The sequence below is a fragment of the Bos taurus genome, chromosome 17 (genome assembly GCF_002263795.3).
Source record: "Bos taurus isolate L1 Dominette 01449 registration number 42190680 breed Hereford chromosome 17, ARS-UCD2.0, whole genome shotgun sequence".
Taxonomy (NCBI): Eukaryota; Metazoa; Chordata; class Mammalia; order Artiodactyla; family Bovidae; genus Bos; species Bos taurus.
In genome coordinates, this window is record NC_037344.1 from 8,174,896 (window position 1) to 8,190,549 (window position 15,654).

The 15,654-nt window shown below is 36.2% G+C and overlaps 1 protein-coding gene across 3 annotated transcripts in view; it reads left to right on the plus strand.

The window, feature by feature from the left end:
• The window catches only part of IQCM (IQ motif containing M), a 509,303-nt gene that overhangs the window by 141,049 nt on the left and 352,600 nt on the right, over positions 1 to 15,654 (plus strand). For all 3 annotated transcript variants that reach the window (XM_059876235.1, XM_059876237.1, XM_059876236.1), the window contains 2 exons: positions 6,913 to 7,003; positions 11,137 to 11,231. In XM_059876235.1, coding sequence (XP_059732218.1) covers positions 6,913 to 7,003; positions 11,137 to 11,231 — 186 coding nt within the window. The remainder of the gene's footprint in view (positions 1 to 6,912; positions 7,004 to 11,136; positions 11,232 to 15,654) is intronic.

Consider the following 15,654-nt stretch of genomic DNA (forward strand, 5'->3'; position numbering starts at 1 on the left):
TAATGTTACCTTGGTCCGTTCTTTTACCCGCCCTACTTGCTATTTATTCAAATATCTGCCACTCTCCTGGAGACCCTGCTTAAACTTCTCTCCCCTTCTCTCAGTAAAAGACCTCAGTTCCTACTTTGTAGAGAAAATAAAGGTTTTGAATGGTGAACTCACTGGAAATGTATTAATAGCCATCTAAAACCTTATCTTGGAGAAGGCAATGGCACCCCACTCCAGTACTCTTGCCTGGAAAATCCCATGGACGGAGAAGCCTGGAAGGCTGCAGTCCATGGGGTCGCTGAGAGTCAGACATGACTGAGCAACTTCACTTTCACTTTTCAGAGAAGGAAATGGTAACCCACTCCAGTGTTCTTGCCTGGAAAATCCCAGGGACGGGGAGCCTAGTGGGCTGCCGTCTATGCGGTCACACAGAGTCAGACATGACTGAAGCAAAACCTTATCTACCTTCTTCTTTGAGAAGAAAATGCCTATTTTCTCCAAATCTTGGCTGAATTCTATCCCATTACTTCTCTTCTCTGCCAGAAATCTACCTCATCTATCACATATTATTTGCTTTCTTCTGTATTTTCACCTTCTCCTTTCGTATATTAAGTGTCTTAAAATATAATGACACCCAAACATTCTTTCTGAAACTTATGTCCTTATAGTGAACGTTCTGCCTCTCTTCTTCTCTTTGAACCACACATCATTAAAAGAGAATCTTCTTTTGTTACCTCCAATAACTTTATTCCTTCAAGCAGTGAAATCTTGCTTCTATTTCCATATTTTCATTCAGTTTTCTATCCATAACCTCCCAATTCCAAAAGCTAAAGGATGCATTTTATTCCTTGTCTTAAATTTATGAGATAATGGAAATAAATTTTTATAGCATTGCACTTGGGGTTACTCAGTTATTCGTGTAACTATCATTTGATCAATTTAATTTCCTAGAATATAACCTTCATAATCACCAGGTTATGGTTTGCATCCCTTATGCCAAGCAGACTGCTTATCACATTATAGGCATTTGGTAAATATTTGTTGAATGACTGAATAAGTGGATGACGGATTAAAATACAATCCCTGTCCTCAAGAGACCATGAAAGAGTTCACTATTTAGTGAGGAATTGGCATTCTATATAACACACATGTGCTAGAATTTCTAACAGTAGAAAATCGTATGACATTCACCCAGCCCACACACTAGAATGTGAAATGTCAGAAAATTGCAATCTGTCATTCTTGACTAATGAGCCCGTCTATAAATTTATAACTAAGTTTTAAATTTTATTATAATTACTTCATATCAAACTGAGTAGAATTTAAATTGTAGGTCTTGAAAAATGAGAAAGTATTTTATAATCACTCAATATAAGTCTAAAATCTCATTTTTTGAATGAAAAGGATCTGGATTTACCCTTGTGAAGCTTTTTTATAGTATCATTAAGTCTCTGTATAGAAGAGAACTTAGCACTGTTCCAGCCCAACTATTTTCATGATATAAAATCCCCTATATAATGTTCTATGGAAAGTTCCTATCCAATCTCTACAGGAGATGCCTGTGGTAGGGAACACACCTCTTTTATGGTAACCAATTTCTGAATTATTAAAATCTAAATTCTGAAAAGATAGTTCCTAGTAACTTACATTGGTCCAGTTTAACTATTTAAGATTGGCTGCTTTTAGCAACCTGGATTAGAGTGCCTACTTTGTTTGTTTAATTTTTTGATTTTTGTTTTGTGGAAGGGGGGAAACTTTATAACTATCAGGGGAGAAATGGGAATCAGTTAAAGGAGGAATGTATATAGTATGTATCATATTTGAACAAAAAGGAAATAAATTAATCAATGTCCCTGGCAAATATAAACTTGTAATATTCAAAATTCTATGTAACTGAATAAAAGGTGTTGAACATTTTATTTATTGATTTGTATAACTTATCTCACTTTGGCTAGGGGCATGGTCCCAGATTTTGCAGACTAATAAGAGGGAGGTAGGCCAAGTACACAAGAAATATTGCAAATTGTTTCAGCATTAAGATAGACCAGATAGTGTCCCCTGAGTTGAGTCTTGAAATGTGAATGACTAGCAAAATCCCGTGGACAGAGGAGCCTCGTGGGCAGATTACAGAGTCGGACATGACTGAGCATCTGAGCACACATACACACACAGCAAAATGGAATTCCTTATTCACCACATTTCTATAGAGCCTCTGAGAATCAAGAATAGAAAAAAAACACACACACACAAATAGAAGAATAAAGAGGTAATTGGGGGAGACCCCAGCAGTTTCTGCATATCTTAAGTGGCCTTGAGCTTTAATTTTTAAAATTTTTTATTGGACTTTATATGAGTAAGCTCAGAGAAAATACTAAGGGCTTCCCAGATGGCACTAGCAATAAAGAGTCCACCTGCCAATGCAGGAGATGTAAGAGATGTGGGTTTGATCCCTGGGTCGGGAAGATCCCCTGGGGGAGGGCATGACAACCCACTCCAGTATTCTTGCCTGGAGAATCCCATGGACAGAGAAGCCTGATGGGCTACAGTCCATAGGGTCGCACAGAGTTGGACATGACTGAGATGACTTAGCACACATGCAAGCAGAGAAAATACTATGGCATATGCAATATGGGAAGCATATTGGATTTGAGTTTATGTGCTTGTTTTTAGGAGCTATATGATGTGTTTAGGGGTGAAATGTCATGCTGTTTGTAACTTACTTTCAAATTGTCCAGCAAAAAATAATGTATACACACATATTTACATGACTGTGTGCATACACATATATTAGTGAGGCTACAAAGTATTTGATTTAAACAACTAAGTTAAGAATCTTTATTTATCAGATGAGTATAGAACAACAATGAGGATATTCATTTTCAGACAAGTATGGAACATTATTGACGCTGACTACACATTGGTCAAAGAGTCAATACATTTCAAAGAATTTAGAATTATGTAAATCATGTTCCCTGACTACAGCAAAATTAAATTTTAAAATAATAACTATCATAATTTAAAATCCAATTATTTGGAAATCAAAGCTTATTTATGGCAAGTATGGAGGCTGAATTGGAGGGTATTATGATTGGGAGTAGGAATCCAAGTGAGAAAGCTATTAGTGTCCCAGAGAAGAGATGGTCAAAGTCTATGTTGAGGCAATGTGAGTGGAAACAGTAGGAGGGGTTTGATGATTGATTGTCCTAGGAAGCTGAGGGAGAGTAGACAGTAGAGGTGACTTCTGGGTTTTTGGATAGATGGTGGTGTCATCAATCGTGAGAGGAACATGTCAATTGGAATGTCTTTGGGACATGCATATAGACATGGTAAGTTATTGAAATTTGGCACTTGAGGGTGGTCTGAGCAGGATACTGAGATTTTGTGAGGCATCCACGTTTCCATGATAAATAGAGCTTGGGAGTGACCATACCCTTCATGTAAGGCTTAGAAGGCAACCGAAGAAAGAGCTGTAGGGCATACACAACAGCTGGATGTGGTCAAAGAATAATGAGCCTGTGAAGGAGGCGAGTGAAGTAGTCATAAGTGAATTGAATGGATGATTGATTTCAGGTGAACTCTGAGGAGAGCAAGGAAAATAGTGTTGAGGACTAGAGGCCTTTGGTTGTAAGTGCTAATGCTTTATATTTCATTTGTTTGCTTTCATTACAGAAACCCCAAATATTCACCACTTTACAAGCATTTTCTTTTCCTAGTCTCCCTGTCTCTTGCTAATTGTTTTACAGAAGTGATTTAAAATTTATGTTTCAGAAGTAAAATTCTAGAGTTGAGAGACTAGATTTTACATAGAGGTAATAGTTATGAACTGAAAGAAGTTATGGTCTTCGCCAGTGGCTCAGCAGTAAAGAATCTGCCTGCAAAGCAGGAGCCGCAGAAGAGGTGGGTTTGATCCCTGGTTGGAAAGATACCCTGGAAGAGGGCATGGCAACCCACTCCAATATTCTTGCCTGGAGAATTCCATGGACAAAGGAGCCTGGCAGGCTACAGTCCATAGGGCTACATAAAGCTGGACACTACTGAAGCAATTCTGCACAGCAGAGATGTTATAATTTGCCCCAAGTCATACAGTAAGTCTTGTTCCTCATCTAAAGATTTACCTACTGTAGGATTTTCATATGCTTTAGTTGTCTTTTTAGAAATCTCCTTTAGCTCTTGTCTTGCAAGAGCAAATTATTCAAGATGGCGGTGGTAAGGCTCTCTTGCCCCATGACCTTGCGCTCTCACCCCATGTGTTGTAAATTCATGGTTATGTAACGGCTGAGATCACTTACAGCACTGCGCATGTGCATCATGGTGTACCCGCTTTGCACAGGCCTCGTTTGTTCTGTAAACATATATAAGCTTCACCTAAAAAGCCCTTGAGGCTGCGTTATGGCTGTGTTCTCTGGGTCGGCTGTGAGAGAATACAGCATGTCTGCTGCTACAGCTCCGAGAAGGCAATGGCACCCCACTCCAGTACTCTTGCTGGAAAATCCCATGGACAGAGGAGCCTGGTGGGCTGCAGTCCTTGGGGTCGCGAAGAGTCGGACACAACTGAGCGACTTCACTTTCACTCTTCACTTTCATGCATTGGAGAAGGAAATGGCAACCCACTCCCGTGTTCTTGCCTGGAGAATCCCAGGGATGCGGGAGTCGGGTGGGCTGCCGTCTTTGGGGTCGCACAGAGTTGGACACGACTGAAGCGACTTAGCAGCAGAAGCAGCTCCTACAGCTACCACCCCGGTGAGGAGAGAGTAAACATGTCTGTAGTTTCTAAGGCGCCTTGAATTTTCTTCCAGCGTCCCCCTTCTCATCTTGCCTACCCTGGGTGAAATGAATGGTGAGATACAGTGAGATTACTGGCATAGCTGACAGTGTGAACAGGGAGACAACTCTATACTTTTTTTTAGGCAGTATAATTGTACTTATTTTCTATTTGGGATGCAGAACTAACATGACTTAGTTTAATGGTATTATAGAGACTTTCATTTTAGTGATTAAATGGATAATTCCCAAAGTTTTTAATATTTTTTCACAAAATAGGCATATCTTTTGCTTTATTAATTATTGTAGTAGCACAGGCTTAGTTCCCGTAGCGTCATTGTACAATTCACCCTTTAGATCTATGGGTTGCACATCTCATGACCTTTCTTTTCTTTCACTTTTCTGCAGTGATTTTCATGTTAGTCATGTTGTCCACTGAGAATGGCAGTGTTTTATTAACACTATATCCTACATCTCGCCTCTCTATGAGTTAGTATGGCAGTTTACACTCAGTAGGTATTCCTTAAATAAGTACAGTAAAAACATACCCATTGGATACCATGGATAGAATGCAGGTTCTAGGAATTGCCTGCTTGGGTTTGAATATTGTCTCTGCCTACTGCTAGCTGTATAACCTTAGAAAAGTTGATCAAAAAAAAAAAGAAAGAAAAGTTAATCTCTATTTCTCTGCTTCAGTTTCCTCATCTGTAAACATGGAGACAATAATATAACTAACTTATGGGCTGGTTGTGAGAATGAAAAATGATAATCCATATACAGCAATTAGCACACTTGATGTGTGGCAAATATTTTTAAATGTTATGTTTTTAAGACTCAAACTTTTAATTTTTTCTTTTTCACCTTAATGTATTTCTCAACTTGCCATTTATCTTTATATGAAGTGTATCTTTTGAGCTCTATATCACCCTCCAGTGTAAGCATGGCAGAGATTATCCTTTTCCCATTACTAGGCACCTAATAATTGTTATAACACAAATAATTACTAGTAATTAGGATAATAATTGCTGTTAATAATCAATAATTAAGCACCCTCATGAAACCTGCTGAGGTGGTAGGGCAGAGTGAAGAAGGGTGAACTTACAGTCAAGGATAATGGGTTTGATCCCTGGTTTAGCACTTTTAAAACTTAGATCTTGGGTAAACTGCTTTCCTGATGTATAAAAGAGAATAATCACAGAAATTCACCAAAAATCCAATTTTCAGGTTTAAGTGTGAGATAATCCACAGAAGTGCTAACCAACACTCCTAATATATTATGAATAGTAAATATTAGCATTCTGTTTTCCATTTCTCCAAATTTTGTATGGTCTTTGTTATACATTTTAAATCTAAATTATATAATGCTATCTAGTGTGCTCTTTTATTCATTAGCATTGATACCAACTAATTTGTAAATATTTCTGAAACAGGGTTTAATCTCATATGTTCTCTGTATCTTTAATGTCTTTTTAATATACCTGAACTGGTTAACTAGAAGGTCCTTAATAGATATGACAATATTTTGTTGCACAGTTTCAAACTGTTAGCCCCATATGTTAGGACTATGTTAGTCCCATTATCTGAATAAAATATAAAGTAATAAGTATTTAAAAATATTTATCTTAAGTTTCTTTTTAGACTCTAAGAACTTGATTTTTTTTTTTTTTTAAATGCAGAACCTTTGCTTTTGTGGATTTAAGTCTTTCTAGCAAATGGAGATTTCTGGAGCTCCCAGTGTTCCTATTACATTAACTAATGATTGCTAAATTATTTTGAAATAGCAGGCTGTCCTATAAAAGCTAAGCCTTATGAAGATAAGGATGACCATAATACTGATATGTATAAAGGAGACTGTATTCTTGGTTTGTGCTGTATTCTTGCAGACATTTCTCTACAAAGGGAGCGATCTTTCTGATATATGCAGTTCATTTACTCTATACTTGCAGTCCTAAATTTTAGTAATTGCAAAACATCTGAGGAGCATGGGGTGAAAAAAGACACTCAAATGTGTTTTTAGGCTATCTTTTTATTAGTAATTTTTTTGAAAAATACTGTACCTGTTATTAAAAAATCTGTGATTTGCAATTTAATTCAAAACATGCACTTAGACCTTGAAAACTAATAGTATACAATTAAAATGTTTTTTTTTCTTTCAAATTCAAGAACAAGTTAAACTGGATAAAATAGTGACTAATATTGAGTCAGTGAGTAAAAAAATGGAGAAAGAAAAGCAGTTGCACCATGGAAAGACCAGGTAAGGAAGGTGTAGTTGGCTAACCTATAGACAACATGCACTTTTCTTCTTTGCTAGTATTTCTTGACCAATTGTCATGGTTTCTCAAGTCTTTTAACACCCTGTACATAAGGCTAATTTATCCTTCTGCTTCAGTACCTTGAAGAACATCAATTATCAAAATTTTAGTTTCAGTTCAATTAACTTTTGAACTGAACTGGAGGATGTCTGAATAGTTAAGCAAACCATCTGGGTTTTACAGTGCATAAGCTCAAATCCAGTTTGTGGTTTTCTTGAGAAAAATGCCATATTTTATGGTAATATTACATAAGTTTGGAATTTTAATAATTAATCTGCAGCAATTATGAAGCAGAGTTAAGATAATTTTTCCTTTTTAATATAATTTAAAGTTAGTGTGTGTTCTAACAGAAGATGAGGCTGATCCTACAGAGCATACTTTGAATTTTGAGCATTGCTTCTGCTGTCCAAAGGTGTCTGGAGATGGGTCAGTTACTTTTCTGAATTATTCCACTAAATAGCAGCATCACCTTTGGGATAATGTTACCATTGTGTACATAAGTTTTGGCCCTGGAGCTACAGATAGAAACTTTAAAGGCTCTTCAGCACATTTTGTAAGAACATTTATACTTGTAGAATGTAAATGCTGTTCTGTTAAGATAATTCGTTATATAACATGATCAGAAATGTGGGGTATTAGGTAATAGAAGTTTAAGAAAATGTTGCTATGGCTGTAAGGAATGTCTTGGCTCTTCTAAAATTTACCTGCAAGATGTGCTTAGCACTACCAGTTTCTTACTCAGAAGTAAAAGGTAATACTATGGGAATTTGGAAGAGTGAAATATATGCATAGCTTTAATAATGAGGATTTGGTTTTACCCATGGTAAGAGAAGATATGAATTACAAAAGAAAGTAAATGATTTATATAGGAAATTTACCAGTCTAAAAACTTTTGCCTTTACTTGAGTTAACCCAAGACCTGGGTTAGACTAGCACAGTGTTGCCTGATAAAAGAGTAGTTAATATGGCAATTTAACCAGAGTTGAGAATTTCAGGTAAACTTTAAAACTAGAAAACCTAAATGGAACTAATTTGAAAAGCTACCATTTTTAGTATATTAGATGGAGCTGTGATCCAAGGAAGAAGAAGAAGAATTTAGGGATACTTGGAGCACTCATTAACAATAAATCTGATCATTTAATATCTTTCAGCATGTCTTTCTCAAGAGAGTTGAGTATTTCCTTAAGAATTGTTTCTTCTGAAATTGGTAAAGATAAAGGTCTCTTGACATTCTAACATTCCATGTTTAATGAAAACATGTCTTGCTTAATGAGGAAGGTCAACACCTTTTGAAATTAAAAGTACTTCAGTGACAGCTTGGGACACACAGACCCTGAATATCATCAATCCACCGGAGACTACCTTGTCTTTATTTATAGCTGACTAGTGGGGATAATGTGTTTCCTACCCGCTGAAGCTAGCTTCATTCACAAAGGTTAGAAGTAACTGAGCCATGAGGCTATAAAGGACAGAAAGGAAAACAGAATCAGTCAGGAAATCAGGTAGGAGATTGTTAACAATGCAGAGAAGTCGCTAAATTGTATAACCCTTTGTAATACTCTGGAAAAGTTTCTACTCCAAACAGAGTCCTGTGACAGGAGTTGTATGTGAATTACTTCTAATTCCCCAGAAGATGCCTTAGAAAACACTAACTTTTAAGGATGAACCATAATATTTTTAGGTGGACCATAAAAATATTGGCCCAGCAAAAGAAATTCCTTATAAAATACATGAAGAAATATGATAGAATCTTATAAATGTCTATTCCCCCCCCCCAAATTTCTCTATGTTTAACTTGCAAAGGAAAACAAAATTGAATACTTCTGCATATTCAAATTTAGGTTGAAGGAAATGAAGTTCTTCAATGTACCTTTGCCTAACTTCAAAGATAAATTATACATTAAATACTCTTACAACAACAATGATAAATGTGAGTGCATTTTAAATATTAATTTTCCATCAAAGAAATTTATTATGCATTTATCTATTAGAGCTAACTTTTTTACTTGATAATATTTGATACATTTGAAGGTATGACAACTGCATTTCTGTAAATGTGTTCTATGATTTTAGGCAAATGAGCCTCAACTTCTTCCCCTAGTTTTGTGATCAGTGGGAGTTTCTTATGTGTTACATGAGTGTTTGTATTTAGGTCATTCTAATTAATAACAGAATGTGGATATTATAAAATAATGATAGACTCCCTCATGTCATTTCACATTTGTGTTAAACAACTCTGGCATTTCATCTTAATGTTTATAAAATATTTTGCTTAGTGGATGAATTTTTGTCTGCTTCTATCAGAATCTTTCATTAATAGAGGATCATTGAAAAATGCAATTAATAGTTCTAATTTGGAGATTTATGTAAAAATATTTAGCCAGGGTCTAGTTTTAAGGAGAAGGCAATGGCACCCCACTCCAGCACTCTTGCCTGGAAAATCCCATGGACGGAGGAGCCTGGTGGGCTGCAGTCCATGAGGTCGCTAGGAGTCGGACATGACTGAGCGGCTTCACTTTCACTTTTCACTTTCATGCATTGGAGAAGGAAATGGCAACCCACTCCAGTGTTCTTGCCTGGAGAATCCCAGGGACGGGGAAGCCTGATGGGCTGCCATCTCTGGGGTCGCACAGAGTCGGACACGACTGAAGTGACTTAGCAGCAGCAGCAGCAGCGGTTTTAAGGAAGCAAATCAAACTACAACTATGTACCTTGGCCCCATTCTTGGTAGCATATAAATAAAATTCTAGAATTTCAAATGGAGTTTGGCAAAGCTGCCTGCGTACTCAAACCTCTCATATTTTCCATTGACAATATGATTTTGTCATATAAGGGATATCTCAGTTCTTTGGCCAACTGAACCACATGAGTGACAGCTAGACTAATGGCTCCTGTAAATCACTCATTGATTTACTAATTTATTGAGCATCTACTCTATGCCAACTATAAAACTCAAAATAGGACAGTCACAGACTTTCCTTTTACACCATACTTTTTTGATGGGCAGAATGTTTTAAAATCCTAAAAATTCGTGTTTAACATTTCTAAAATTTTTGAACTAACAATTCCAGTTCAAATTGAATTCAATCCAGTTCAGTTAAATTGGATTTTGAACAATCCAGTTGTTCAAATTGGATTCAAATTGGTCTAGAATTTCTAGGCCAAAATAATGGTGTGCATCTTTGTACATTTACAAGGAAATACATTAATTGTATTTTGTCAAATATAAGAAATAAGCTAAAAAGTTCATGTACATTTAGGTACACCTAAACATAAGTATGGAGTATATTACACATGTTAATCGTGACAAATGGAGTTGGTGATAGATAGTAATAAGGTGTTTACTTAGTTCCCTAAATCCCACTGCCTTGATTCAAATCTTGACTCCACCCATATCTAACTGGAGTAATCTGAACTATAGCCTATCTAACCCCTAAACTTTTAGTTTCTTCCTTTATAAAATGGGTATAATAATAGTAAATACCCAGAGGCTTGTTTTGAGTATTAAATATAAGACAAATAAAAAGTTAGAATAGTGCTCAACTCATAGGAAGAATTTAAAGCTTTGCAAGTATTACTCACACTACTAGGGTAGTGAATTAGGGGTAATTTTTGTTTTCTTACTTTTGTTTATTTCCATTTTCCAAAGTTTCTGCATGGTACTCATTTTTTAATTCAGCTGACTTGGTTGAAGCTCTCCAAGTCATAATAGGAAAACATGTTACTTAAAATCTTTGCAAAATGGAAGAAATAGATGTGATGTGTGTTATTTTCTAATTTTTGTTAGAGTTTTTCTTTTAGAAAGCAAACGTTACATACTATCTTTGCTCAGGGGCAGCAAAATTTGGTATTACTTTGTCTTTTATTCAATAGTGATTGTTTATAGAGGGCCAGTTGCGTGCTCCTTACTCTGCAGTGAGGGCACCAAGGATAGCATAGTCAGAGTCTCTGTTGATAGGAGAGAAGTCCTTTTCTCTTGATTAGTATCTAATCTTGCAACATTATTCTGGAGTTTGTGTTACAAAATAAGGGCTAGTCAGTCACTCAAAGCTCTCACTTCATGTTTTGGAAACAGAAAGCTGGACTCCTTTTCTGCCTTCCCGGTCTTCAACCTTGGCCTGCATTTTCGACCCACGACCTCCTCTTCCATGGGGCAGCTGAAAGAGCACGGTGAGTCTCGCTGCCTAAGTGCAGTAGCAACATGGTGATTCTTCAGTGTTTAGTATTCATTTAAAAAGCAGACGCACCCAGCTAGTATCGAACAGTCATTTCCTTTATGTTTCATTTCAAATAATGTATCACAAGATAGAGATTTCAGAAACAACTAGTACTAACTAATTTTCAGCTCCTTTATTTGAACTTTAGAGATTGGGTTTTTTAAATGTGTGTAAATATTGAAGGTTTTAGAAAATTATAAGGATACATTTTTAGAATTTTAAATGTTTCTCTATAGTTGAGTTATTGTTGTTTACCAAAATATGTATTAAGATTTCTTCAAAAGAAAATATAGATGAACCTCTAAAAGTCCCTTAAATGTGACTGAAAATCTGTTTGGAACGTGGTCAGCTATGTGATGACTTGGGGGCTATTGATTCAAAGACAGCTATTTTGTAGTTTTCCCTCTTTTTTAATGTGTTACTCATGTCTTGAGCTTCAGGCTGTCATTAAGAGAAAACTTTTCTTGTAGAGTGGGGCATTGATGTTGGAATACATTTTTTGAAATTTGCAGAATAAACTCTTTCTTGGGTTCTCAAGGCGCTGTTTAAAATTGGCTTTATCCAACAATAATTTTACTAGCCTTTATTTGTTTGAATTACTTTAGAAAGAATTTAAGCATCAACTGGAGGTTCATCAAATGCATTTTTGTTAATCCAACTAGTGTTTAACCAAACTATTAGTATTTGTGAATATAATATCAGAATCTTGAACACATAATAGGCCTGTTTAAAATTTTTGGTTGTATTTGTCCATAGCTTAAATTCTTTTAAGGCTCGATCAGATAATTTGAAGCCTCAGAGTAGTAGAATAATGTGTAGGTCTCAGTTGAGTCTAGAATTGAGTATGTATGTGAAGAGATAAATGTTGTCAAAAATTCCTCTTATGGTATAGGATCCAGTGGGTGAAATAGTTTTAATAGATAGCGATCTTGAAATTTGATAACCCTTGAAAGCTTCTACACAGTGGAAGTTCTACGAATTGTGTGACATTTAGGGTTTATTCAGGGCTTCCCTGGTAGCTCAGGTGGTAAAAAATCCTCCTACAATGCTGGAGACCTGGCTTTGATTCCTGGGTTGGGAAGATCAGCTGGAGAAGGGATAGGCTACCCACTCCAGTATTCTTGGGTTTTCCTGGTGGCTTAGCTGGTAAAGAAGTTGCTTGCAGTGAGGGATACCTGGATTCAATCCTTGGGTTGGGAAGATCTCCTGTAGAAGGGAACCATTACCCACTCCAGTATTCTGGCCTGGATAATCCCGTGGACTGTATAGTCCATGGGGTTTCGAAGAGTCGGACACAACTGAGAGACTTTCACTTTACTTTAGTGTTTATTCAGGATCATCCTCGGAGAAGGCAATGGCAACCCACTCCAGTACTCTTGCCTGGGAAATCCCATAGACAGAGGGGCCTGGTGGGCTGCAGTCCATTGGGTCGCTAGGAGTCAGACACGACTGAGCGACTTCACTTTCACTTTTCACTTTCATGCACTGGAGAAGGAAATGGCAACCCACTCCAGTGTTCTTGCCTGGAGAATCCCAGGGACGGGGGAGCCTGGTGGGCTGCCATCTCTGGGGTTGCACAGAGTTGGAAACGACTGAAGTGACTTAGCAGCAGCAGCAGCAGCAGCAACAGCAGGATCATCCTAAATGTTGATGAAAGCCTCTGTTTTCAAATACCATCCACCTCAGGTAAATCACATGTCTCTTTCCATTTTGTAGGGGGTGTATCAGTCCATTGAAGGGTTCAGTGATTCTCATGGCTCTAATCTGAAATTAGAAATGTGAGTCTTCTTTCTCTGTACCTGTGGAGCTTACTATACAGGGGCTCAACCACTGTTTGTTTAGTGCTAAGGAAAAGATGGAAGACCTTTCTTCTAAAACATTTGTTGAGAGAATCCCAGTTACTAGCTATAGATTATTGTGAAATTGTGACTAGAGGGTTTGCAGAATGGGCAGATCCCTACATGACGGGATTTGAGATTTGCTAAAGATTCTATCTGTGCAAAAGTGTTCTGAAGTATCTAAAATATTTATCAGTACTAATAGAACTATAACTTCTTGGAAACTAAAGAATTCCTATGCTTATCACAGTGACTGGCGTATATTGGGCCTTAACAAACATTTGTTAAATGAATAAATAAGTGAAGATAAAAGGAGAAGCTACTCGAATGGAATATCCTTCTATATACTTCTTTGTGTCTGTTTCTACACAGTAGGCTAAAACTTGATAACTGATAAAAGAAAAAAGAACTTGGGAAAATATAATAATAACAGCAGTGAATATAAACAAATATAAACATGCAAAAGGATAGCACTGGACCCAGTACTTTTACAGTTCTGGTTTAATCAGAATTACATGGAGACTGCACAGATACCATAAAAATAAGTAGAATGTTATACAGTGTTTTTCATATGTTTTAAAAGCAAATTGTTGGGTAGATTATTAGTTTCATGATCTGAGTCTCTCAATACCCATAAACATCATGGGAAATCTAAAGGTTGAACTGGCTAAAAGTGTAAAAATTGCAATAAAAACCATTATTTCCAAATGCTGCAGGGTAGCTCTTTTTTTCCCTTAAATTGAAATGTATTTTTAATCCAATAAGAATGGAAATTTCATCCCTGTTTTGTTGTATGTGAAGTCTTTGTTTTGTTTTAAGCTAAACCGCTCTTTTATAATTGCAACATTAAAAAAAATAAGGGCAGAAATATCTGAAGCTCTCTGGTCATAAATTTATTTTATGTAAGCTATTAGCAAAATATGGAAAATGTTGATTTTTACCATGAGTTTTTACCATAACTGAGGTATGGTCCTGGCTTTGTGTCTTGGATGGAAAAATAATGAATATATTTTTATGCTTGTCAATTTTTTAGTTCATTTTGAGGCTATAGTCTAAACATTTGCACAACAAAGCTTTTTCTCCACATATAACTCTCGTAAGTTACAGCTTCATTGAATGTCTGAAAACAGCCACTGAGATCTGTTTTAATAACAGAATGTTGCTTAAATTGTGAAATAATGTAGAACTTGTGGTTTCTCTGGGGTGTATGGTAATTTACTGGGCTCTTAAAATTGCCCAGTTAATTTTTTTTAGGATAAAAAATTATTCTTAAAAGAAAAAGGAAAGGAAATTAGAATATAGGAATTAAGGCAAAGTCATGATTTCAATCCATTTGACTTATAAAATGTAGAATACATAATAGTAGTATTATTTTTATATATATGTATATATAAATGTATGTACCTTGTACCACCTGAAGTCTTGCCCTTTAAAGCCGTATAGCACAGTAATTAAGAGTGAAGGCATTGGAGTTACTGCAGTTACTCTAATGAGGTTAGAATTCTGGCTCTCCCAGTTTCTAGCTGGAAAACCTCATCGAAGTTAATCATTCTGTGACTCAGTTTCTTCATTGTTTAAATGGGGAATAATAATAATACCTACCTAGAATTTTTTAGATAATGCTTGTAAAATGTATAACATACATCCTAGTGCTTAACAAAGTAGTCATTCTTAGCTACAATTCCCTAGATAAAATGTTCCTAGGCCAGGAGGTCACTTTTGGAATTTTTTCTCAGCTATAATCATTCTCTTGGTAATTTTATTCAATCTGTAGTTTTGACTACCATTTATATGCAGATGACTCCAATCTATATCTCCAGCCTGGTCATTCTCTTCAACTCCAGCTCACATCCACATGCTCAGTCAGCATTTCTGCCTAGGTTGTTATTAGGCATTTTGAATTTAACACCTCCAACTCAGTGGCTGTGTACATGTTTTCTGCAGTCCATGGCGTTGCAAAGAGTTGGACACGACTAAACGACTAAACTGAACTGAATTTGTATTTAGGACTTATACTTATTCCTGGTGGTCTACAGCTTTCCTAATTAAAAAAACAAAATAAAACAAAAAGCAGCACCACTTTCCTCTACCTGTCTATCTATCAACAATTACATGTGCATGGATTTGTTGTCCAGCCTCAGGTATCTAGAATTAGATTAATAGAAATCCTTGTTTCATGATGCATTATCTTCACTTGTCCATGAACTGCCTTCCAATTTATTTTTGTCTTATTGAGTATTATAATGAACACAAACAAAATCATCCCACAGCCAAAAGACTATAATATTGATGGCAACTATCATCTTCTTGTGTGCCTCGTGCAAATCCTATTCCTTTGCTTCCACCACAGATTTGGAGGAATTCTCTTACATTCTTGCTAGTAATCCTTTGTTAGTTTTCTTGTGACTAATTTTTTCACTAAGGTGTCTTTGATAAACAAATAATATTGATTTAAATACAGTAAATGAGGAAAAATGTTATCTTCTTGAGGTAATAACAGGGCTATGAAACACTTTAGGTTTGCTCTGCCTCCATTTT